The 25,084-nt window shown below is 46.4% G+C and overlaps 2 protein-coding genes across 2 annotated transcripts in view; one reads left to right on the plus strand and one right to left on the minus strand.

The window, feature by feature from the left end:
• LOC119396314 (EF-hand domain-containing protein 1) overlaps positions 1 to 17,763 on the plus strand; it is a 35,232-nt gene extending 17,469 nt beyond the window's left edge. The window contains exons 3-11 of the mRNA XM_049416591.1: positions 1,861 to 2,010; positions 5,269 to 5,403; positions 6,487 to 6,723; positions 8,082 to 8,199; positions 10,600 to 10,811; positions 11,683 to 11,823; positions 13,613 to 13,931; positions 15,534 to 15,601; positions 17,755 to 17,763. Of these exons, the coding sequence (XP_049272548.1) occupies positions 1,861 to 2,010; positions 5,269 to 5,403; positions 6,487 to 6,723; positions 8,082 to 8,199; positions 10,600 to 10,811; positions 11,683 to 11,823; positions 13,613 to 13,931; positions 15,534 to 15,601; positions 17,755 to 17,763 (1,389 nt within the window). The remainder of the gene's footprint in view (positions 1 to 1,860; positions 2,011 to 5,268; positions 5,404 to 6,486; positions 6,724 to 8,081; positions 8,200 to 10,599; positions 10,812 to 11,682; positions 11,824 to 13,612; positions 13,932 to 15,533; positions 15,602 to 17,754) is intronic.
• A 1,248-nt stretch (positions 17,764 to 19,011) lies between these two features.
• On the minus strand, positions 19,012 to 20,465 carry LOC119396313 (uncharacterized). The gene has a single exon (XM_037663470.2). The coding sequence runs from the start codon at positions 20,305 to 20,307 to the stop codon at positions 19,810 to 19,812; it is 498 nt and encodes a 165-aa protein (XP_037519398.1). The 5' UTR covers positions 20,308 to 20,465; the 3' UTR covers positions 19,012 to 19,809.
• Between the last annotated feature and the right edge of the window lie 4,619 nt (positions 20,466 to 25,084).

A 25,084-nucleotide genomic window follows, 5' to 3' on the forward strand; every position in this document is an offset into this window, starting at 1 on the left:
TATGTGTATTTCTTCTATCCGCAGCTGAATTTGGGTCGACGAAGTTAAAATATAACAGTACGCCCGCTTCATTGTCAGCTGCACCAAATTTACTGCTAATTCACTGTTCATGCGTACGCTCCCAGCACACATCAGGATGCTAAACGAACAAGCCCAGTACACCACCTTAAATTTACTGCTTACAAAGCGAAACTACACAAGATACGAACAATGAAAACGGCACAATCGAACATTTTCGATTCGGTCTTCGAAACGAACAGGCACTATTCGTAAATGTGGATACTTTTCCGAAAGGTTTACGAATAGTTCTCAAAGTTTCGACTGTGAACATATGAACATAATTTTAGCGCGAAAAGAATATATAAATTCCAACACCTCCAGTGATGGCCAATGTCGATTGCCTAATTTCCGCTAATGTCTACAAATTATGACTAAGTAATGACGAATTTCAGCTACTGTTGGCCATAGTGCTGGCTACATAATGGTAAATGGTGGTATATTGTTTACAAAATGATGATTAAGCTTGATTAGTGCAGCCGTATGCTGGTTAAATGACGTAATTTTAAGTAATTCTTATACTCACCCTTCCTCGGCATGGAGTTTTTGCTTGAATTGCCTTATTCCTTTTGGCTGTGTTCATAAGCGTTTTTTTTTTTTCTATCGTCGTTGTCCATACGATCACTTGCACAGGCTGTCCACGGTTGCTACGGACCCACGTAATAAATGTACAGTCATCGCGCCATTAGCAATGCATGAAAATGGTTTCTGCGACTTGGCCATGTGGGAAAACCATGCACTCGCAGAAATTGCCGTTAAATAGAAACAAGGCAGAGAGCGCTCTTGTGCAAGTTGCGTGTTTCGTGGTAGCGCTCACGCATCAGTGAGCGTCCACACGGGACCAGTCGTGCGCAGGGGTGATCGTACCGAACCGCCTCCATCAGTTTTTGACGGTTGCGCGCCCCCAACATTCCTTTCTTTCTTTCTTTCTTTCTTTCTTTCTTTCTTTCTTTCTTTCTTTCTTTCTTTCTTTCTTTCTTTCTTTCTTTCTTTCTTCACGGCACCGCTATTGTGTTTGCTCCCTGGAAGTAATGGTTGACGACCCTTCGATCGGGACTACCATAATCGGCAGCGGCAGTTTCGTGCAGTGCCGCCAGTCGTGTTAGCCGGTTATGGGCAATATTGATGTGTTGCCCTTTTCTATCACAAGTTACGTTCTTTAGCAGTCCGTATCTTGTAACTCAGGTCAGCAGCACACACTTCTTATGTAATTGGGTGTACTTTCTTTTTATTTAATTAATACTGTTTTCTAGTTTTTGAATGTCATTTGAACATCTCTAGCTTGAATGTAATTGAACATCCAACAACCTTCGCGTACAGGAGAATGGCTGCCGCCGAGGCTCGGTTGGCAGAGCATCGCACGCGTTAAGCGTAGGTTGTGGGTTCGGTCCCCACCGGAGACGAGTTGTTGTTTCTTACACGTTAATTAGCTTTCTAATTAATTTTTTTCTTTACCTTATAGTTACTACGCTTCAATTAAACACTGAAAACAACACTCTCTATGACTTGTTTGTTCTCGTTATCTTTTGGCATCAATATCTCTCTGTCCTTTCTTTCAACCCAAATTTCTTCACCATGTGCAGGGTAGCAAATCCGCCAGAAGAACCAGGTTGACATCCTTGCGTTTCCTTTTCATCTCTCCCTCTCTTTGTTTCTCTCTCTCTCTATCTGCGGTGGCGTAAATCGAGTGCACTTAGATGACCTATATTTTTTATTTTTCATTGTTCGATGTAAAAAGAACATGCTCCATACGTAGCTCAGCTATTCGAGTGGGCCAACCATGTTAATTTCACTTCCGCCCAGGTACTGCACTTCCAAGGCTACTTCCGGGAGGAAGTGGACAACTCACCGTTGGAGCAGTACCGAGTCCGGCCCGTGGACATTTTCTACTTCCTCGAAGACGACAGCATCTCGGTGCGAGAACCCAAGCAGGAGAACAGCGGTCTCAGTCAGGTAAGCACATGTCTTTCACGATTATATTAGCTGCACATAGTGACGCAGGGGGAACTACGTCACTGTCATAGGCGCGCGCAGGGTTCCCCATCGGGGGGGGGGGGCGAAATTCTAACACCCCCTCGCGTCTTTTCATGCTCGTTCAAGACGGGCGGGTTATTTCCTCTCTGCTTGAGCATTCGACGGCAGGTCTAACACGTGGGAGGACGTTATCGCACGCGCCCTCCGAGTGACGGAGATGGGCCGGCTCGTTTCATCTCTGCTTCAGCAGCATTCATCTCCCATGCTCGTGCGCGTTTAAGCACGCGTAGAACATGCGATGCGCGGGGGGATGTTACCACTTTGGACTTTATACTGAACATGACGGCGACGGCAACGGCAAAAACCACTCGAGAGTGTCCACATAGTTGCTATCGCAATAAAAAGAACCTATATCTAAGTACGCGGGCCTTTTATTGCCATCACAATAATAGGCCCGTGTACTTAGATATAGGTGCGCGTTAAAGTACCCCATGCGGTAGAAATTTCCGGAGCCCGCCATTACGGCATCTCTCATAATCATATCGTGGTGCTGGGACGTTAAACCCCAACAGTTAGGTTGAATTAACTTTCCATTGTAGTTGACGCTCTGAAGCTCTGTGGCGGCGCTGTTTCGCGGATGCGCACCACCAATCTCAACGAGCGGCCTACCCCGCACTCCAAAAAGTCCGTCTGATTCCCTGCATCAGCAACTAGAACACGTCGAAGAAGCTTTTCTGCGCCGATGGCACACGCGTTTCCTTCAACTAAGGAACGGGCAGTTGGAGTTCTTAGTAGTCACGTACTATAACTGTCCTTCCACACTTGTGTGTGTATACGCGACGATTTTCCGTATAGTGTTCCGGATTGTGTTGCCTCTAAAACGTGTATGCTTATACGTAGGCGTGGAGTGCTATATTACACTGTGTTAGTAATACACCCGTGAAACGTACAGATTGTGTTTGTTTGTGTGTTGTTGTTTTTCACTGTAGGTACAACAAATCACTTGTACAACAAAACTTTCCTCTTAGTTGACACGACGCTCCTCCGCGTGCACTCAAGAGCATCCTTACCAGTAATTAGGGACGTGTGTAACAGCGCGCTGCCGTACGTAACTGAATGGGAAACATGCGCAAAAAATAATGATACCCGATGAAAAAAATGCAGCGCTAATGTCGTTCGTGTGTTGCAATTGATGCAGTGACTAAATGCTGCGCCACAGGCAGCTCCATTACTGTGATATCCGAGAAACTGCATAGCACAGGCGCCCAGCGATTCTCGTTCGTAGAGTTCCCACTGCTCCGTGTACCAAACCGTCGATGACGTCAGTGTTTGAGGTATGCACGTAGGGTGTCCGCGGCACCGAGTACAATCTTGTCAGGGAGATTCGCAAACTCAATGTGCGACATGCGCGCTACTTTTTGTTGCGCTTTATCGACTTCATGCTTGGCACGGCAGTTCAGATACGTGTCGTCTGCAGCGAGTCCCGTCAAGTAGTTCCCTCTTCAGATGTAGCGATCGAGTCTAGCGACGAAGGTGCTGAAGAAGCGCCGGTGGGAGGGGCAATCGCGCGCTTGGCGAGGCGGTGGCGCCCTCTCTCGCGCGGCTCGGGTGTCAGCCGTAAGCTTCCGAAGCGTTTTTAGGATATTAAGTTAAATTTCGCGATTACTTCTAGGTTATTCCTGTTATTTATATTATTTTAGACCTTGTTCGTTTATTTTAACCCCTTTTTGTGCATTGCTAGCCTTGTTTCAGTCCTGTATTGACCACCTGATTTTGAGCGTGATCACACCACATGAGATCTAGGGATGGATAACAAGCCGGGCCCCTGAAGTGCTACTTTAAAAGAAGCCAATTATCAAAATTTACTCCCGGTTCTATAGAGCGGAGAACCACTAAAACATACTGGTATCAAATTCCAGTTTCATGGCGTAGCTTCCCAAAATATTTAAGATGTTACAATGCGGCCCATGCGGCTCTTAACACATTCCGGTCCAAGTGTCACAATGAGTTAGAAGGTCCCTCAACAGATCTCATTGCATACTTTGATTACAAATACAACTTGTAAGGAACAGTCTACGGACGATTTACCGAGATAATTTTTCAAATCGGCTCAACATAGGGGCACTCAGAAAAAAAACTGTCCGGTCCCCATGCCTCCAGAAGGCGACCTTGAGTGCCACAGAGGAAGGTGTCTTTCCTTGCCTTGCCGAAGGTAATGGAGAGCGATACATTTACGTGACCACGCCCCTTTCTCATCCCTCTTGCTTGATCTTTAGTGAAACGAGCACCGGGTAACACTCATTGCTTCTCTTCCAAGCCTATCCGGTCGAGCACTTACGTCTGATTTTTCGAATATTCATAAAAGGTATTCTAAAAAAATTGAAATCAATGGTTCGGTTCAAGTTCAGTTATATCGGACGCATACAATACCGGAACATAACGTTACTTAATGCAAGCGTTACTTAACGTTACTTAATGCGTTACTTAATGTCAATGAACTGTCAGGTAAATTAGCATAAATTAAGTTATTGAGCCCACAGAAAGATTGCGAGCAGCGGGGATCGTTGCGGAACCTGGTGGAGCAGATCTCTGCTTTCTACGTGGCCTCTCAGATCCGCGTCGGCAACGCGCGAAACACATTTAACCCGAGGAATGCACCAGGGAACACGAACGCCGACGTCCGAATGCCAGAACCAGACCTTAGTCCAGGATTAGGGTCGCCTCGAGACATTTTTTCTTTCTTTCTGGAGAAGAGCATCGTCGTCTCCTTACCACAGTTTATATCTTCTATCCACAGTTTATCCTTCTCCTTCTAATTCAGAGTACGTTGGCAGTTCGCGCGAACTGTCAACAAGCACAAAATAGGAGGAACGCGGCGTGTAAGAAGGACACACACACATCTCGAACCACTATGTTGCTCGAATTATCGACAAGAACTCGATAATTCGCGCAGTGTGTACACCTTTGTTCCTAGCCGCTTTCCTCGTGTTTTGCGCGCAATGTTACACGTATACCAATGCCAGGGCACGTAAACAGGTCTAAGTGGTAGTAACCTTACAGGAGTGTGACGTGCGTCGTCTAATGTACATTATCTATGGGCCGTTAGCTCTGCCAGCGATGCAACACGTTACAAGATCAAAGCGTGTCTTTCAAACCCCTCGGCCACTATTCCAGAACGTCCCGGTACTTCACCAATGGCCTTATATTATAGAACCGCTGGCGTTCTCGCTTTCACAGGGTTGCGTGTTGCGAAGACATCGCATTCGCAAGTCGGACGGTCGCTGCTTCCATTGGAGCGACTTGAACGTGGGAAACGCCATCTCTCTCTACGGCATCACCTACAAGATCGTCAACTGCGACAAATTCACAAGGGTAAGGGCTCGCTAGCGTAAAGGAGAAGTAGGAGAGGGTTACGTTTTGTTCACCTAATAGAAGAGCAATACAAGCTGCCTGTCTTGCCTGTATTGCGACATGCATTATATGATCGACTGTCTATAAATGCGTGAAACTTACGTAATTTGATGACGATATAACGGAGACTGCAGATTTAAAAAGTGTCCAATAAGTTATATTGTATTTTATAGCAATCAACGTTAATGGCAACGTAACTAATTATTTCATTATTGTACCGTCAGTCATGCTATATTTCTTCGTAAACCAAATTCGAGGACCCGCTCATTTACATGCTATAGTTATCTGCTGGCAGCGAGCATTCCTAAAAAGGTAAAAAAAAATATATTTAGAATTTCCTTCCGAAAAGCCCCACGTCCAAAGGATCGTTAAGCACGGTACTGCCTTCACCAAAGTGATCGTGTGTAGCAAAACATTTCAACCAGAAGTGATATAAAGGAACTTTAGGCAACACGAATGTTTAATTTATCATCAGCTCAGTGCTTGCGGTCTCTCCCTTGCCAAGAGTGCACAGAAACGGCAAGAGTAAGTCGCGTCTCCAAATGAGGACGCCGCATTGCAAAGCGGTATTCGAACTGCCAAAGCTGAAAGTGGGTTCTTTCTTTCCTTCTTTCTTTCTTTCTTTCTTTCTTTCTTTCTTTCTTTCTTTCTTTCTTTCTTTCTTTCTTTCTTTCTTTCTTTCTTTCTTTCTTTCTTTCTTTCTTTCTTTCTTTCTTTCTTTCTTTCTTTCTTTCTTTCTCTCGTTCTTTTCTTTTCTTTCTTTCTTTCTTTCTCTCGTTCTTTTCTTTTTTCTTTCTTTCTTTCTTTCTTTCTTTCTTTCTTTCTTTCTTTCTTTCTTTCTTTCTTTCTTTCTTTCTTTCGTTCTGTTGCGCCTGCTCACCTTTTTTCAATTAACCCTGTTCCGTTCGCACGTCTCATTCGCCGTCGCGACAGCAAGCGAAGAAAATCGCGGTTTCGTCCCCGAGAACGTGACCAAATGCGTCTGCAGTCATCCTTTCGAGTATCCTTAACTTATCTACCGCTCGACGACGTGCTCGGTCGCAGGACTACCTGCGGCAGCAGGGCGTCGAGGTGCGGCCACCGGAGCCTCTGCCCGAGGATCCGTACACGGCCAGCCGTCGCAGCCTGTCCCAGCAGCAGCGCAAGCTGCACACCACCAAGAGCCAGCGAGACAAGCTGTGGCGCTTCTTGCGCTACGACCGCCACGTTCTGCGTTTCTTCTGCGTCGAGGACGGCAAAGGGGTCGTCGACCCCAGGCACCGCAAGAAACTCGTCCTACAGGTATTGCGCTGTATAAATGCATCACTGGCGTAGCCAGAAATTTTTTCGAGGGGCGAGGGTTCAACCATCCCTGAGTGCGATGTGCGCTTGTTTACAAACGGACTGTTCTCATTCGTACTGCTCCTGGGTTCGATCCCCGGACCAGGACGAATTTTTCGGCAACTAAGAAGCGTTTTTTTTTTCTGAAAAATCCGTGTGGATTTTCGTGTGGCTACGTGCTACAAACGGGTGGTTGTCAATATCCCTTTCTTACCCATTCAGCCACCTTGCGGGTTTCTGCAGAACTAATTTGCAATAGTGTATATACACACATACAAAACTGAAAATTTTCGGGGGGCTAGGACCCCCCCCCCCTCCCCCTCTCCTCTGGCTACACCAGCGAAATGCATCAATCTAAGATTGCTACGCACATGCGCCCTTATTTCTTTATTTTTATGTATTCGGGTTTCACCCACTGATGTGGCGCGTTCAGCGTTCACTGAGACGGCGCGTTCAGCCTATAATCACTCAGTTTATCGACGCTCGACGGCTGTGCTCGCCGTTATCGTTATACAGCGAATGTTGCTTGAACTTTAGGTCTTTATTTTTCTGGGCACAAGTTCGCCTAATGGTGAGTTTCATTTTTACCGGCTTACTTGACTTCTTCACCACCCGACTACGTGACAGTATACTCGCCGCGGTGGTCTAGTGGTTATGGTGCTCGACTGCTTACCCGAAGGTCGCGGGACCGAATGCGGGCCGCGGCGGCCGCATTTCGATGGAGGCAGAATGCTAGAGGCCCATGTGATTAGATTTAGGTGCACGTTAAATAACCACCAAGTAGTCGAAATTTCCGGAGCCCTCCACTATACGGCGTCTGTCATAACCATAACCTGGTTTTTGGGACGTTAAACTCCAACAAATATCAATATATCAATGTTGCATAGCGCGCATCTGGAGTCGTATATACATATGTACCTGCTGTAGCGTCACCTCGCCGCAAAGTGCATGTCATGGCTCATGTCATAAGACTAGAAAACGCAGTCTTGATTTCGGGCGGACGCTGGTCCCAGCAGCCGCCGCAGCGCTCGCTTTCGGTGTTTCCAATAAATGCGAGGACTGCTTGGTAAGGTGCTTGTCTGGAATGTTGATGCATATACGAGGTCTTTCAAGAAAAGCGTCCTAAACTTCTCAAATATAAAAGAAATAAATTATTTGCTCGCTGCCTTTATAATTACCTTTTTTCGTAGGGGCATGCATCTTAAAATGACGTGAGAAATCAATTAGTACATGAATTAGAGAATTAATTTAATTAACCTTAAATTAAATTAGCTAACAAGATTTTTTGTTTTTTTTTTGTCACTCGTCTCACTGTGCAGTACTTTTTGGTGGACGACACCCTAGACTTGAAAGAGATGCACCGGCCTCTGGAACAGCGGGAGCTCGCGCCAATTCTGCTGGGACGCCAGAGGATCCCCAAAGCACAAGAAAGCAGGGGTGAGTTCATTGCACATACCGGGTCTTTCAAGAAATGTGTCTAAAAGTCTCAAAAATCAGAGAAACGCGATCTTGGTTTCGATGTCATCACTATTACTTCTGAAGCCACAGGCATTTGAAGATGGCCATAACATCATTTGGGACACTAATTAAGAAAGTTAAACTAATTATCGTGGCGTAATTAAATTCAACCAAGTTCAACGGCAAAACCGAAACTGAAGCGCCGATGAGCGCAACAAGCAGACGGCCAGAATGACGTCTCTGTTCAAGACAACGATTACAGTGGCGTAGTTTTTCCGGATAACGGCGCCCTGATGGCGTGTTGCACAGTCAGTGGTGTCGAGACTGTCTGATAGCCTTGGCCATCAGCCAAAAGGGGGTCAGGGGGGTCGTCAGCGACACCAAAAACGCCGTGAGAAATTATGAATCGGGAAGGGTGATGGAGACTGCCGTCCGTATATTAAACACGGTAGGAGGACCCAGAGAGATGATTCTGCTCGTCTGGGCACCAGCTCACCAGGGACTTAGAGGGAACGCGGAGGCTCATTCGGTCGCCCGAGGCCTCACTTACCGCTCGATCCCCGGAACGTCCCAAGTTACCGAAATTACAAAAAGAAGTGAGGATATGCTCGCATATCATGAAATCATAGCACACTACAGGCTAAATCGGCAAGTATACCCAGGTGCGGACAGATCGCTCAGTAACAAAGACGAGGTTATGTGGCGAAAGTTGCAACCAAACCCCGTACTTTACAGCAAGTGGCACTCAGAAGTTTTCCGGTCCCAGTGCAAATTTTGGGATGAGGCAGCGGATTTGGCTCACATGGTGTGGACATGTCCGAGTCAGAACGATGGTTCCCACACTCTAGAATCCTGGGAGGCCCTGCTCCGCAGCCCAGACCCCAACGTCCAGCGGGACAGACATCATCAGTCATGCCCTTGCTGCTGCCGTGTCTCAAGGGATTCCAGCCGACGGCTAGGGGCGACGGGCAACGCCTGACGTGATTTTTTAAACAAAGTTTTCTCTCTCTCCCTCTCTCCGCGTTCGTTAACGTATGTGCGTCATGCGTGCCATAATTGCAAGCGCAGCCCGCACACCTGCCCAACAAAGTCGGTTGATGGTAGATGTACCGACGCTCACTCATTCTGGGCGTCTCAGAAGGATATGGCAGTTGCGCTCCTCCGCGTTTCTGTTCTGTTTCTGGGATAATTGAAATAGGACGCCCTTCACGCTTTCATATAGAACGTGAGAAGTATCTGCAAGGATTGTTTCTCGTATTTCCCATTTTCTTGATATCATATGTAGTAGTTATGAAAAAAAAAATCGGAAGGATTCAAAGACGAAAGTCACCTTCTTTTTCTTCTCGGCCGATGTATTGAGCCTCCCTCGCCCCCCTCTGAAAGCTTTCTGCACCTAACGTGGTTTTTCACTGCCTCCAGGATCGGAGGCATTGCACGCTTTCTGCACGTCATCTGGTTCCGCACTGCCTCCGTGATCAGCCCACCTTTGACCAAACGACGATGTCATGTGATGATGTCATAGCGACGTCATGATGATGTTATAGTGACGTCACAAATTGTTATCTGTGTCGCCATGATGACGTCATATGGTGACGTCATCACGTGATTGTGATTTTTTGCATCACTCGTGTTGACGCCGCCGACGCCGCCGGCCAATTTTCGCACTTGATGAGGCATCAGAGGCTGTCGCCTCAATAATATATTTCTGTTTACTTACAGAGCGGAGCGGAGGCGTATGTTCAGATGACCTTTTTCTGCAAATGCGAGAACTCATTCAGTGCCTGGCATATGCATGCTGTGAGAGGTCAGCTGCCGCCTCGTGTAAAGATCACCTGCTACGTGACACCCTCTGGCAAAAAAGAGTGTTCCACATTCGCCGCCTTGACTACGAGTGGCGCTGGCTAACATTCCCAGAGATTACACTTACAGAAATATCCAACGAAGTGGACGTAGAAGCGCCTTCTGTCGTAGCTCAGGTTCGAAGGCTGTGGGTTCGGATCCTACCGACGAAAAGGGTGATTTTTCGTCCATATTAATTGATTTCAATTTACATAATATCAGTACACTGGGTCTAAATGTCTGTTGCATTCATTTGGTTTTGTCTAAAACGCATGCTGCGCCACGCAGAGTCATATCTAGAATAGCTTCTGTGTTCTACTAGTGACAGCTCCCTCCCACGATCGGCGAACGGCTTCAGGGCCACGAATATAAGTTTAAAACCAGAGCCCCCTATTACTGCAGATATGATAACTATCTGTTGACCTTATGTTAATTTCAGTTGAATGTCTGTAGAGATTCATCACTGCAGCAGCATATAGTATATCCATAGATTTAAAAAGGAAAACGTGCTTACAGTCGACTGATAAAATCGCATCGCAGGTTTATTTCACAAGTACGAGACGGAAAGCGACGGCGAAGAGTACATAGGACCAGAGGACCTGCAGCCGGGCCGGCGGCTCAACATCTACGGGCGCAGCTTTCTCATCTACGACTGCGACGACTTCACCAAGAACTTCTATCGCGAACACTTCGGAGTGGAACACTTTGACGTCATAGACGTTGACGTCAAAGAAGAAGAGAGGCCACAACAGGTAAGCAGCAGTAACCAATCATAATAATGTCTGGGGTTTCACTTGCCAAAACCACGATATGATTATGAGGCACGCCGTAGTGGAGGGCTCCGGAAATCTTGACTACCTGGTGTTCTTTACCATGCACTGATATCGCATAACACACGGGCGTCTAGCATTTCGCCCCCATCGAAATGCAAGCAGCAGCAACCATTCTATAGGCTACAGACGAATGGGGAACACGGCACACGAGTTTAGTGATGGTCTCAGACATCAGAACACGTCTTTATGGTGTTATCGGTTGAAGAAAACGAGATTTACTCTTGATTATGCTAGTCAAAGGACAACGGCAGCATCGTCAAACGACAACTCTGTACAACGTGAGCTGGAACTTCTCATAAACAACAGTTACGCTTACAGCTCTTTTTGCAAAGTCAATGTCCGATTAAAGACATGTTACGGTACATCTGTTAACAATGCTGTACAGTACAGCCAATCAGCTACTGATATACTACGTTTTTTTTTTTTTTTTCATGGAATAAGCAACAAAGTGGTGTACACGGCCCCATCGGGCTTCTGAGTGTTTTTGTGATTGATTTAATGATTGCTTGGGTGACTGTCCTTTGGTCAGTGAACGAACAACAAGATGTTACAACTATATGGCCCGTTCGGGCTTCTGATTGATTGATTGATTGATTGATTGATTGATTGATTGATTGATTGATTGATTGATTGATTGATTGATTGATTGATTGATTGATTGATTGATTGATTGATTGATTGATTGATTGATTGATTGATTGATTGGGCGAGTTTACCCTCAAGAAGAGGATGTTAGACAACCACCTCGTACTTGAGTACTTCACTGTGACTGGGCATTATTTATGCACAGCCCGTTCCGCCACACAACGGCTTCGGCTCTCCCGAAGACACCCTGCAGTCAGTGCTGAGGATAACTCCGAGGAGGGTGAGAAAAGACAGCCGCCAGATCCTGGAGAAGGAAGGAATAGTCCTACGCTTCCAGGCGACGCTCGTAAGTCCTTATTTCTTCAAGAAAGACTCTTCTTTTTTAAGAAATTGTAGACAACCCAATAATTGCAGTGAGAAGAAATTGAAACTGCGTTGTCATTAAAGATTCCCGTTTATATTTAGCATGATGGTTACGGTTTTGTATATACGTCCTCGTTTACTTCTCTAGTGTTTTTTTTTTTTTTGCTACAGAATTTGACCATGAAGGTAGTGCTTTTAAAAGGAACCCAACAACTACATCTGAAACACCAACATACTTCCAATAGAGTGATTCGAGTTAAAATGTCAAGTTGCCTTCTTCGCATCGCTCGATGTCCATTATGTCTTGGCGATGTCGGTCAGTAATGTAACAGTGAATGTTTAAATGCAGGCTTCTCGCATCTCTGCCGGTTGTAGATTCGTGCATTCCGCGTGTATCCCCCCCCCCCCTCCCCGAAAAAAAAAGTTAAGTGGCGCGAGCAGCAAGCATTTACATCAGAAAAACCATTCATGTTGTCTGGCATTGTTTCAGGCTCGATATACAGCTGAAAAGCTCCCTTTCTGTTTATGAAAACGGTCCCCTAGTGGACACTTCTTATAAGATGCGTAAGTCGCGTTTTCATTTTATTGATTTTCAAAAAAGCAGGTCGTACACAGTCAGAGGAATTGTTCACACACACACACAAAAAAGAAAACACTCTCTACGTGTTCTCCCAAATACGTCATGTGGCAGGCGATTCATCGATCACTCAAACGCTCGCGTGGACTTGTTGTGTGACTGCATCGATCACGAAGTGCATTATCGCGAGCTCCGAAATTTACATAATTAATGGTCAGCTGCCTAAGAAACAGTGGAAAACAAAGGCTCAGTTTTATTAGAATGTTCAATCTTCTCTATACAATGCCTGAAGTGCACTAAACGTTCATTTTGTTGCACTGTTTTTAAGACACACATTCAGATACGCAAACGAAATGCTCAGCACTTCTCTTCACCTATACCGCTAGTTTATCGCGCAACGCGGATGAAATGTCTTCGATCGACAAGAGCTTGCGCGGCACGCAATATTATTGAATATAGCAGCTGTGCGAACATTCTAAACCTTCGAATACCGAATGGAGTGTTGCCCTATATTTGATTCGCTCTTTGAATCGAATTGTTTCTAGTCGTCAACAATTTTTCCTTTTTTGAATACGTGTTAAATATTTCAAATCTCCAACCGTGGGCATTCTGCGCGCGGAGATTACATTAAACCTTTGAGTGCAAAATAGCGCACCTGTTCGCTCTTTTACTCTGTTTTACCCTTTCCGTACCATTGTCATTCGTTACGCTTCCGTTCCCCTGTCCCCCTTCCCCAGTGTAGAGTAGCAGGTCAGAGTAAACTATAGCTCAGGCCAACCTCTCTGCCTTTGAGTAAAATTATGTATCTTGTTCTCTCCTAAGTCAATGTTGCGCTGTCCACACCACCAATTGAATGAATGAATGAATGAATGAATGAATGAATGAATGAATGAATGAATGAATGAATGAATGAATGAATGACCTTTATTTAATGTTAGTCCGGCAGTTTCCTACGGGCGGGGCGCAAGAAGAGGAGATTAACCCCTGTCCCGTCCCACCCTCCGTCGATGATACCTTCAGAAGAGAAGAAATAGTAGAGAAAGAAAGGCAGCTAGGGAGGTTAACCAGTTTGGGAAAACCGGTTTGCTACCCTGCACATGGGAACAGATAGATTTAAAGATGGAGAGGAAAGAGAAAAGAAAGATAGGTGATACCTTCAGAGTTAACAGTGCACTAACTACGTCATCGCGTGCAGGACAGCACCCTACCGCTGGACAGAGAGCGCAGCTTCGTGATCTGCTTCTACCCTTCGGACGAGACGGTGTCCATACTGGAGAGGCCGCTGCCGAACTCGGGCGTCCCGGCGGGAAAGTTCCTGCGTCGCATGAGGCTGCGCAAACCGCTCAACGGATTTCCGCCGCAGTCGTCGGCGGCCGAGCCGCGCTACTACGACGTCGACGACTTCCGGGTGGGCAACGTCATCGAGGCCGTCGGCAGGCGCTTCATCATCGTGCGCGCCGACCAGTTCGCGACCAACTACATCAAGCGCCACCACATGGAAACATTCGTCAACGGTGGGTGAAATAGTAGTAGTAGTAGTAGTAGTAGTAGTAGTAGTAGTAGTAGTAGTAGTAGTAGTAGTAGTGGTAGTAGTAGTAAGTAGTAGTAGTAGTAAGTAGTAGTAGTAGTAGTAGTAATAATAATAATAATAATAATAATAATAATAATAATAATAATAATAATAATAATAATAATAATAATAATAATAATAATAATAATAATAATAATAATAATAATAACACTTGTTCGGGTATTACGTCCCAAAACCACGATATGATTATGAGGGACGCCGTAGTAGATGGCTCCAGAAATTTCGATCGCCTGGGGTTCTTTAATGTGCACTGATATCGCACAGTACACGGGCCTCTGGCATTTCGACTCCACCGAAATGCAACGGCCGCGGCTGGGATTCGATCCCGCAATCTTCGTGTCATCCCCATAGCTTTACGGATTTACTCATTTAGAACCGTCCCGCCATTGTTTCGTGTGCACGGTTATGACCATGTAGCTTTCTGACGATAATGGCGGCAGAGGACCTCTGATGTAGTTTTCTAAGAACTGTTGCCTCCCCACCCCTGAAAAGTCTGGGGACCAGAGTTGTGAGCAGCACGTCACGGCTTCATTTTCATTTTAGCATCCATTGCGATACCCTTTTTTTCTTTTGAACTGGACCGATAAGGGAGAGCGGTGCGCTGCGGTGTTCTTTAAACCGAAATCGCACAGTACGTGTACCAGTTGCATTTCGACTCCGTCGAAACACGACCGCAGAGGCTGGGATCGAACCCGCGCACTTCGGGTCAACAGCTGAGTACCGTAACCGCCTTATCACCGCGGCAGACAACAATAATCCTCAAACTGCGTTATATGTGCTGTTTTACAGCAGCGATGTTACGGTCGAGGTTCGCCGTGTGTCGTAGATAGAAAATTATTATCGTCATGAACCGGCACGCGCTCAATCACCAGCCAAAGTATTCTGTACCGATGACAAGATAAACTAAAACGCGCCCACCACCTCAGCTGTAACCCAGCTTAGTTCAAGCAGCGTTAATTTTTTTTTCAAAAGGGACACTAAAGGGGAAAGTTATGAGCCATTCCATTCTGAGGCGTGGCCTCCGCGATTAGCCCCGGCCGTACGGCGCGCTGCCGGAGCTAATCGCGGAGGCCACGGTGAAGGCCGGTTGTTTCGCTCGAAGCACGTTTGACAGCGCCGCAGTACGGTAGCGCACGGGCGCGGTCACATGGCTTTATTTCGTGTTTTGTGGGCTTGATTTAAAAGCATTAGAAAATAACCACGCTGCTTGTATGTTGCCCCAAAAAAGTGGGTCCTTCGTTTCGGAACGCCCTCTACAACGTACCGAAACGCACTTGGCCGTAAAATGAATATAAAAATTTTGCATAGTTCATCTTAGTTATTTAACTAATTAAGCGCAATATAAAAATAACCTAATGAGCGCCACATAATGTCTAACCATATGTCGTTGGATTCGTTCACTTCTGGTTAGCCACTTAAACTAGCTCTTAAGCAATGTTTTCAAGAAAAATAACATTCCAACTTTTTTTTTAATTTACAGCAGAATATTTGCTTTCTGAAGGTGCTGTCTCTTCTTTTCATGAAGGGCCCACTCAGAGCACCACTACAAACGGAGATAGCCAAGTCAACGGCCGGCTTCCAACAAACGCGCAGGTAAGTAATGGTGCTAACAGTTCAGCGAGCATTCGTGATGTCACACACACACTTGGAAAACGATATAGAGCTTTAAATAATGTAAACATTGAATCATTTAAAATAAAATCCCCCTTTACACCATGTTACCCCCTTTGCTGCCAACTTTCCAGCGTTATTTTGAATGGTCTTCCCCTCCTCCTTTCTTTCCACATCACCCTCACATCACTCGTGTTCACATCACTTTTCGCCAACTGATCGGCGATGTTGAGATTCACAGCGACGCCTCCAATCTTATCAACACTGCAGTCGAACAATGACAGCAACACGTCGCGGAAAGTAATGCACATCGCAGCCTCTTTACCAAGCTAGAAATTGTCACACGTTTGGTACCTGTTAGGATACCATCCACCGATGACATGGCAGGAAGCGTTATATATTCGATAGTCGTCGTAAGCGAATGTACAAGGGACCCTGTGAGCTTCTCTCTCGTGCCTGGTTATTTACCCATTCCAGTGGCGTAGCTAGCGTGCGGGGAGGGAGGGCACACCGGGCTCGTGCCCCCCCCCCCCCCCCCGATTTTTTTTTTTGCTATGGCTTACACAGCCCAAAATGACACTTGACCACATCTGCCTGCCCAACCCCCACTTCAAATCAAGAAAGTGCCACCCCCCCCCCCCCGAAAAAATTTTCTGCCTGCGCCCCTGACCCATTCCATTCCGATTGGCAGCGAAATTTCATAAGCAGTGCAGTTTATGATTTATATTAAAATGCACTGCATTCGTAGACGTTAGCATAATAAATATTCGGGAAAAAGAAGTAATCGTAACCATACTTTGTCCGGTTGTTGTCGTGAATATTCACAATGTGATAAGACAACTGGTCTTCCATTTTAAGCCTGGGCACCAATGGAGGCACTTTTACATAAAGTATGCTTGCGGTGCCTGTTCATTCGGCTCCAATGGCAGCCGCCGGGCACGCGGTACATCCTCGATCATTCTGTCTAACGCTGTAAAGGGACGGCATACTGATCTCCCATGGTAGAGTGCAAATGATACTCTCACTCCTTGACCTTTTCTTCTTAACACGTGCCTTGATAATACGAAAATGAGTTAACTCTTTTAGGGACGGCTTGGCGCTCTCCCGTAGTAGAGTATATACAACGAGGTTAAAAAAATTTGTTCTAGACCACCCTGAGTACATGTAGTACTCTCATCAACTCTTTTCGCGAACACATTGCTGTTCGATTGGCGTGACTCCTATCTACGCACTACTGCCAGCCTTATGACGACTCACGTTTATACTCGTCTACTTACACATACTTCAAAGCAGTAGCGTTCATACACCATCTCAGTATTTATTGATCGAGTTACGGAGGGGGGCGAGGTGAGGGTGGTTTCACCTCCCTCCGCAAAATCTTTCTCGGAAAGTTCTTGATAAAGATACCTCGTGTGAGCACAGGTCGGCAAAAAGTGTGGAGCTCACCCAGACTCACTCATGAAATATATTTTGCCTTAAGGGCTAACTCGGACTCAGGCTCACCAAAAATTTCCTCATCCGGACTCACTCGGACTCAGTTTCACTGAATTTTTTCTCAACCGGCCTCACAACTCAATCTCAGACTGAGTGAGTCGACTCATGAGTCCATTATTGTATAAACTTTTTCGACCATTGTGTCAGGGCTCTTTAACATCGATATCTCATATAATTGGTGCTCTACTTGGCGCGTTTTGATCTCGTACCTTCAATTACGAGATATTGATGGTTACAATCCAGCCAAGTACATTTTTATTGAAAGAGATGACTCACACGCATAGGTCAGCTAAAAATGTAGAGCTCACTCAGACTCACTCATGAAATATATTTTGACCTCAGGGCTCACTCGGACTCAGACTCACTAAAATTCTCATCCGGTCTCACTCGGACTCAGACTCACGAAAATATTACTCACCCGGACTCAGACTCACGAAAATATTACTCACCCGGACTCAGATTCACGAAAATATTACTCAGTGACTCACTCAGACTAAGACTCACGGCTCAATCTGAGCCTGAGTGAGTCGACTCATGGGTGAGTTTGCCGACCTATGGGTCCTTCGTAGTAAATCCTAAAAACTTTTTAGTTGTCAGCAAGCATTATTGTGTTTTCTAGCTTTCCCTGTTCGCACTTTCAGTATTACTGAATGCGTCAAGTTTCAGTCGACATTTTTTTTTGTGTTTTAAAGTATACAAATCTTTTTGAGTTTATAAAAATTAGAACAGGCTAACCGCGTCCGAACTTATGAAAGTATGGACGCTGCGGTGTAACCACTATTCAATCGAGCGAGCGAACGATAGAATAATCGCTTAACGATGATCAGAGAAATTTGTATGATGGAAGACGCCACGACGCAGCAGGGACAGCAGTGTTTGCTGGCTCTTTCCGGCCATCCTTCTAGGGCACGAGTAGAGTAGGCACGAGCAACGAGCGATGCTCTTTTCAAAGCGCTTCCGGTCAAGCAGTTACTTCCGGTTTTCCGAATATTCAGAAATTGTGTTTGAAGAAATAAGACTGGCACGAAATCGACGGTTCTGGTTCCAGCGAAGAGTTATATCGGATACATCTGATATCGGAGCATAAGTTTACTGAAGATGAGCGTCAATTAACTGTCATGGATAGCTGATGAAAATTAATCGAATGAGCTCTATCAGTGAAAGATCAGACTGTTTTCTTGTGAGCGGCCCGGATCGTTGCGGCACCTGGCGGAACGGATCTCAACTACGCACTTCTTTCTGCGTGGCCTCTGAGATCCGCTCTGTCAATGCGACGACACAAGCACGAAGAATGCATCAGGGCACATTAACGTCGACGAGCGAGTGCTACTGCCAGACACCTATGTCAAGGATTAGTCGCGCCACCAATTTTTAAATGCGAAGCACTACTTTTCTTGAACCTTGGACTATACTACTTAGCGAACTGGAGGCACTTTGGCCGTTTCTGTAATTATATCATTGATCGTTGTTCCTTCAGTGCAACACTAAGTGCAATACAATTATGAACATTCACGGACTAGACCTGCCCTGCTGCTTCAATCTCATCGTTGGTCTTTATTTTCTGCGGACATCGCACACCATAATGTCATCTATTGGCGTAACCAAGGCCGGGAGGGGGGGGGTTCGCTCCTTCTCCCTGAAATATTTAAAATTTGCATGTGCACATACACACGCACACGTACAAACAGACGTACGAAGAACATACGAACATACATGAAAGGTGCCCCCCCCCCCCCTCCCCGAAAAAAATGTATGGCTATACCCCTGATGTGATATGACGTTCGAAGAAGGATGACTAAATATCAGTTTCGTTCCTTTCCAGGGAGAAGAATCGAGGCCATCTTGAAGCCATCTTGAAACACGTAAAAACAAAATAATCGGGGCAATAAGAGCAGGAATAAAAAAAATATTGCAACGTTTTATTCAGACAACGCCACAATGCGCTCATCGTATCATCCTCATGAAAGTTGATAGCTCCCAGTCGCGAGCTAAAATGTCATAAAATGCGTTAATGCGCCATAGGATGGAATAAAATAAACGAAAACAATTGGGTCATCAATAAATGACTTAATGGCATCAACCGTTAATGCACGTTTGTCTGCTGGATCGTCAGCTTCAATTGCGTACACCCGCAGCCACAATCAAACGAGTGTCAGAGCAACAAGATGCCGCAATGTAGGAAGCGTGTCCGTCAGGGTTTCTGATTAAATACTGATAAACACATGTACGCGATTATGGGCCAACCACTCGGCCAAAAGTTGCGCAGTGCAAGCAAAAGTTCGTTCTGCTGGCCCCTGAGAGCACCCCACATCTCAATCGAAACGAAGCCATGTGCAAGCGTTCGCTCAGGCGCTCTTCTAGAACACGCTGCGACAGTGTTAAACGATATAAGAAGAAAAAACACGAACAGGTGATTCTGAATTACGAACAGGTCCATCTGCACAAACGCAGTGCAATTTACGAAACCTACACGTCGCGAGACACAGTTCAACAATGTCTTACCACTGTTAGTGCAAAACTACCTTGCAAGAGAACAGCACAAAACTAAGCCTCATGACAGAAAGACAAAAATCAAGGCAGACTGCTTTTAGCTCACTCGCTCGGGTTGAGGACCTTGAAGACAGGAACAAGCGGCTTCAGGTTAAAAAAGAATACGAAGCTCTTGCGTATAAATGACGTGCCGCAAGCACACGGTTTCATATGGACGCGCTCCAGTCGCTCAGGTCGGTGACCTTGATGAGCACAGGCACGGCGGGAACGCCGTGCACGTGACTACCGGCACCATGCGCGCTCATCGGCCCGACTTGAGAAGGGGTGTCCATCTGACCTGTGCCAGCACTGTTCAACAGCACCGTGGACCCACCGCTCGAAGACGCAGCGACGAAGGCCTCTGGGTCGTACCCCGCAGAACCCGGATTGTTCGGGAAAGTGGTCATTCCGATGCCGTAGGTGGCCGGAGAAGAGTTGCCCGTGATGAACCACGGCACGTGAGACTCCCGGACACGTCTCGGCTTCTTGCGGAAGCGCGAGGCGAGGTCGTGCATCACGTCACTGGCCTTGTCGGTGATCCAGTAGAACTCGGTCCTCTGGTACGCGGCCACCATGAACAGGAAGGCCGCGAAGCCGATGATGGGCAGCAGGCTGTACCAGCTGAACGGCGTCAGGATCGAGTCGACGATGAGGGTGTTGCCCATGGCGCCTCAGCAGAACATGCGCTTCGCGAACGATGCGTTCAGGGGCCTGCAAATGTCGAGTAGACGAAACGACACGCGCGTTTGGTTGATGTGGCGTGCTATACCTGTGGCAGTTGTGGCGGGTAGATATACAAGGCAGGAATCGCGATCCGCTGAACGCGTCGTCAGGCGAAACGTCATACGCGCAGGTAGAAAAGAAAAGTAGTACGGATGACGTTGGCAAGCTAGGCACGGGTGAGCGGTCGAATGAAATCGAGCTCAGTGTGGACGCAGTGTATACACATAGCCCTTAGCATAGACGCGGTTTTCGCTGATACAGTCACAACCTGGTGCTGTGTCTTTGAACAGATTCTCGTCCATTGCGCATGAAGATAATGGCGTATATCTTTCAGGTGCAGATAAAACATTAGTTCTCTTCATCAGGCCTTTGTGTATGCTGTCTGAAAAACTTGTCTGGCTTTGGCGTAGTGCTGCTTCCGAGTATGAAATAACACGGGTTCTATTGCCCGCGCGGTGGTCGCGTGCAAGAAAGCCCTGTGTAGTTTGCTAAACTGGTTCTTTCAGGCGCAATGCTTGAAACATGAAGAAAGGACTAAGAAAAAAGACAGAGGAGCGCCAATCAGCGACGATCTTAAGTTGCGACGCGTTTCGAGCAAGTTATTGGCAAGAGCAGAGATCAAACGGCGAGAGAACTACTAGAAGCGTTTCACGTTAGAAAGAATGGGTCCGCTTGTGTCGGCGACACATCGATTGTACTACATAGATCTAAGATATCCTTTTTTAATGGACAGCTTACGTGATGACATGGCTGACGTCACTCTTTCACGCCACTGCGCATGCTTGGGAGTTTACATTTTTTTCAGCTTTTGCCATCAACAAACACTTGGTACAAAATATCGGCGCTCCTCTGTCTCTTAGGCCTCTCTTCACGTTTCAAAGCATTGCGCCAGAAGTAACATGTTTAGCAAACTTAGGCACCAACTCACCCAGCAACAAGCTCTTCTAGAGCGGCTGTGTAGCACTTAGATTCATGTGCACAATAAAGATTTCAGGTAGTAGAAATTAAGCCGAAGTCCCCCAACCGCGCCTTATGATAAGGCCGTGGTTTTGGAACGTAAAGTGCTCAGAATCATTTCTAATTGTAGTTATTTTTGTAAGCGATAACACATGGTATTTGGTAAAGACGTAACTAAGCCGCACGCACCGCAGTTTTGCGGCTAAAGATTGACGCTTCTAAAGCTGGAGGGTGCGGGTTCCATTACCGGCCACAACGGTTCCACTTCTATGGGGGCGTAATGCTAGAAAACACCCGTGTATAGATAGCTTGTGCTGACGTCACTGAAACAGCTACGTTGCAGCACCAACATGGTGGAACGCGAACTTTGTCATGTCACGTGTTATCAGTAAATCGCATGCTGGTTCTTTCTCTACTCGTGCGTATAGGTCCAATAACGTTCCAGCCACGTCGTTATCACACTGAAGCAGGTTATCACCGCGTGATTACATTGCCTTGACGTCATCTAAGCCGCCATGTTGGAGCCATGTTACGCGTCCATGACGTCACGTGCAAGCTGTCAATACTTAAATTTAGGCGCAGGTTAAAGAACTCCCAAGTATCAATTGATGAAGTCAAGAGTATGATGGTATCCAGTCATGGTCGGGAGGAGGCGTTGTAGAAAGTTGAAGTTAAACGCAAGCCACGAATGGAAACAAAAACAAAGACGTTTCGGTTTGGGAAACGAAACGTTTCACAACTTCAACATGGTGAGGTATTAGGCTAGAACGTTCGTTTTGCATGTTCGTTAAACTGCTTGTGGTGTCGCTTTTGATGTCGTCCTCGTTTCGCGCGTCATTCCTAACGCAGTGTATACCTTGTAACTGTAGCGCAGTACAACGAACTTACTACAACTTTTTACAGCCCTCAGGAGGCCAGAATTAATCCGGAATTTCCCCGCCACAGCGTGCCTCATTAATCGTATCGCGGTTTTGGCACGCACAACCACAGAATTTCTAACTCCAGCCGTAAATTGAAGAAGAAAGAAAGAGTACGTACCGAGATGAGCACCTCCGGCTATGGTCAGGTCACTTATATGTTGTACGCGGGGATCGTAAAAAAAAAAAAAGCGCTCCCACCAGACAGTGGGCCAGGAAATAGCGAGCCAAGCAGACCGGTGTTATCTGCCGCGAAGTGACGACGACGGTGCGTCACCGAGGAAGCCCGGTCGCTTAATCCTTTCCTTGTTTGTCCTCGGCCAGCACAGAGATGCCGATGTCGGAGACAAACGCTGAAGAGATGGTCATACGACTGCGCTGCGGGGCGTATCTCGGGGATAAGCTAATCATCGTGAAGGCAAGAAGAAACACGCAGATGGGCATGCGTGAACTGTGTTCTTTACAAAGATATAGCAGACGCGCGCTTTAAGCTGGCACACACCCGCCTACTGATGAAGCAAAAAAAACCGTGAGAAACAAATGAGGAGAAAGGAAGTGAGACGACACGGAAAGGAAGCGATCACATGCCTCGTGGGAAAATGTGTAAGCGAAAGTTTTGGTCCGTCACTGTAGGGCGCTATATGTAATAATAACTGGCGTTTAACGTCCCAAAACCACGATATGATTGTGAGAGACGCTGTAGTGGAGGCCTCCTGAAATTTCGACCACCTGTGGTTCTTTAACGTGCACCTAAATCTAAGTACACGGGCCTCAAACATTTTCGCCTTCATCGAAAATGCAGCCGCCGCGGCCGGGATTTGATCCCGCGACCGGTCAGCAGTCGAGCGCCATAACCACTAAACCACCGCGGCACTAGGGCGCTAGACAAGTCGTCAGTTATTGCTTTAAAAGCGCTATAAGAGATACAAAATCTCTGAAAGCGCCTTTCAATTAGACACAAAACCTCCAGAAATTTCGAGCGGGAGCTAAAAATAATTTAAGGAGAGAACTTCAGCGCAAATACAGACGGACCACAAAGAATAGAAGATACGAGCGCTCTTTGTGGTCCGTCTTGATTTGCGCTGAAGTTCACTCCTTAAATGATATATACCAACAAGGTCTAACAAAGGTTTTACTAGAGAAAAAGAACGTTTTGTTCGACGCCGGGTTAATGTCGACCGCCTGGGGTTCTTTAACGTGCGCCTATACTAAAGCTAAGCACACGGTTGTTGTTCCCAGTTCGGCCTGCATCAAAATGCGGCCACCTTGGCCGGGAATCGAACCCGCGCCCTCGAGTACCTGTCTAAATTGATTTAATGGAGACTTCATTATACGTATGTACTCACCCACTGTGATGCTTCTCCGCTTAACCACGCAAAGCATCCCTCGAACGGGCCCCTCCTGAAGCCATAAGGCGCGAGACTTCGCCGGCGTCGACACCACGAAAGGCGTGCGTGATGACTCTAATTAGTCGTCATTACACAGCTAGCTATTCACTGCAAAATGACAAGTACGGAAAGAGACGCGAAAGTAAGGGTGTACATCACCGCGGGCGCGCGATTTGATTCCAGTTGTACGTGTGCGTATATATGTACATCAGAATACGAAGCACTTCGGCAAGCTGCCGGTTGCGTTGGCATGGGTGAGGTGTCTTTTCTTTTTCTTTTTTTTTTCTTCTTTCCAGCCTTTCCTCGTGCGGGCCTCGACTGCTGGTTGGTTTTGCGCGGTCAGCGCCATGTATTTGCTTTTTTTTTCTTCCTTTTTCTGATATTCCTTTGCTTGTCGGTAAAGAGAGTCGCAGTATCGACTTTCAAGGACAGGTGTCCACTGCAGCCAAGGCGATTTTGTCGACCCTTGCTCAGCCTGAAGATGCCGTCGCGTTTGTAAAGGTACGTATACATATATGCGAAGGGATGGTGCTAGCAAACACTGCGGCAGTACGAGACACTCTTCTTATTCGTCTTTTATTTTATTTTCAGTGTCAGGAATTTGTACCGCTCCTCCTACTAAACTTTATCTTCTACCTCAAATCTTCAGATGGTAAAGAGAGAGAGAGAGGAGCAACTGAGGAGAGGGAATCGTATGCCATCCTCCACTGCGAAACGGGGGAGGTAACGTGAAGCAGAAATACATCGTCACAGTCGGTCACTGCTGCCGCTGTCTGTCACTACCCAGTATTCCTTGTCTATCGCAACAAACACCAGTTCAGGCTACAATCGAACGTGATAAAGTCTGTTGTCCTTGAGAAGCCCAAGAGTGCCTCGGTCGTACTCGGCTGCAAAGACCTATGAGGTCTTTGCAGCCAAGCTATGAGGTCAATAAAATCTACTGAGAAAAAAAAAAGACGACGGCTTTCGCCTTCGAGTCGTCTTAGGCGAATGCACCTGGAATCGTGCGACTTTTCTGCTGGTTTCTGTTGATACTGATATGGATAATGGTTTCTGATACTGGTATTTGGTCAAAGAAAGTCAATACAATGGCGAGCGATCGCCTCTGCAGATTACAGCGAAGACAGTCGCACAGAATCTGCTTAAGAGTCGATTTTCTCGGGACTGTAGTCATCACACAAGGTGTTGTCGGCCACAGTATAACGCTAAATGCAAAAAAAAAAAGAACACCTCGTAGAATCCCACTTTCAAGTTACAGAATAACAGAGAGCTGAGCTAGGTGGTAAGTATTCATTCTAAAAAGACAGGGCGTTTGTGGTGTCTTGACTTCTTTCTTGTGTCCGTGTTTGCACGCCCTGTCTTTTTAGAATTTTAAGTCATGTAACCGAGAAATAAACTGAAGAAGACACGCAAGTTGGGCGAGTTGGTGAGGTTCCATGGTAAAAATGTAAAACATC

Source organism: Rhipicephalus sanguineus, chromosome 6 (assembly GCF_013339695.2).
Source record: "Rhipicephalus sanguineus isolate Rsan-2018 chromosome 6, BIME_Rsan_1.4, whole genome shotgun sequence".
NCBI lineage: Eukaryota > Metazoa > Arthropoda > Arachnida > Ixodida > Ixodidae > Rhipicephalus > Rhipicephalus sanguineus.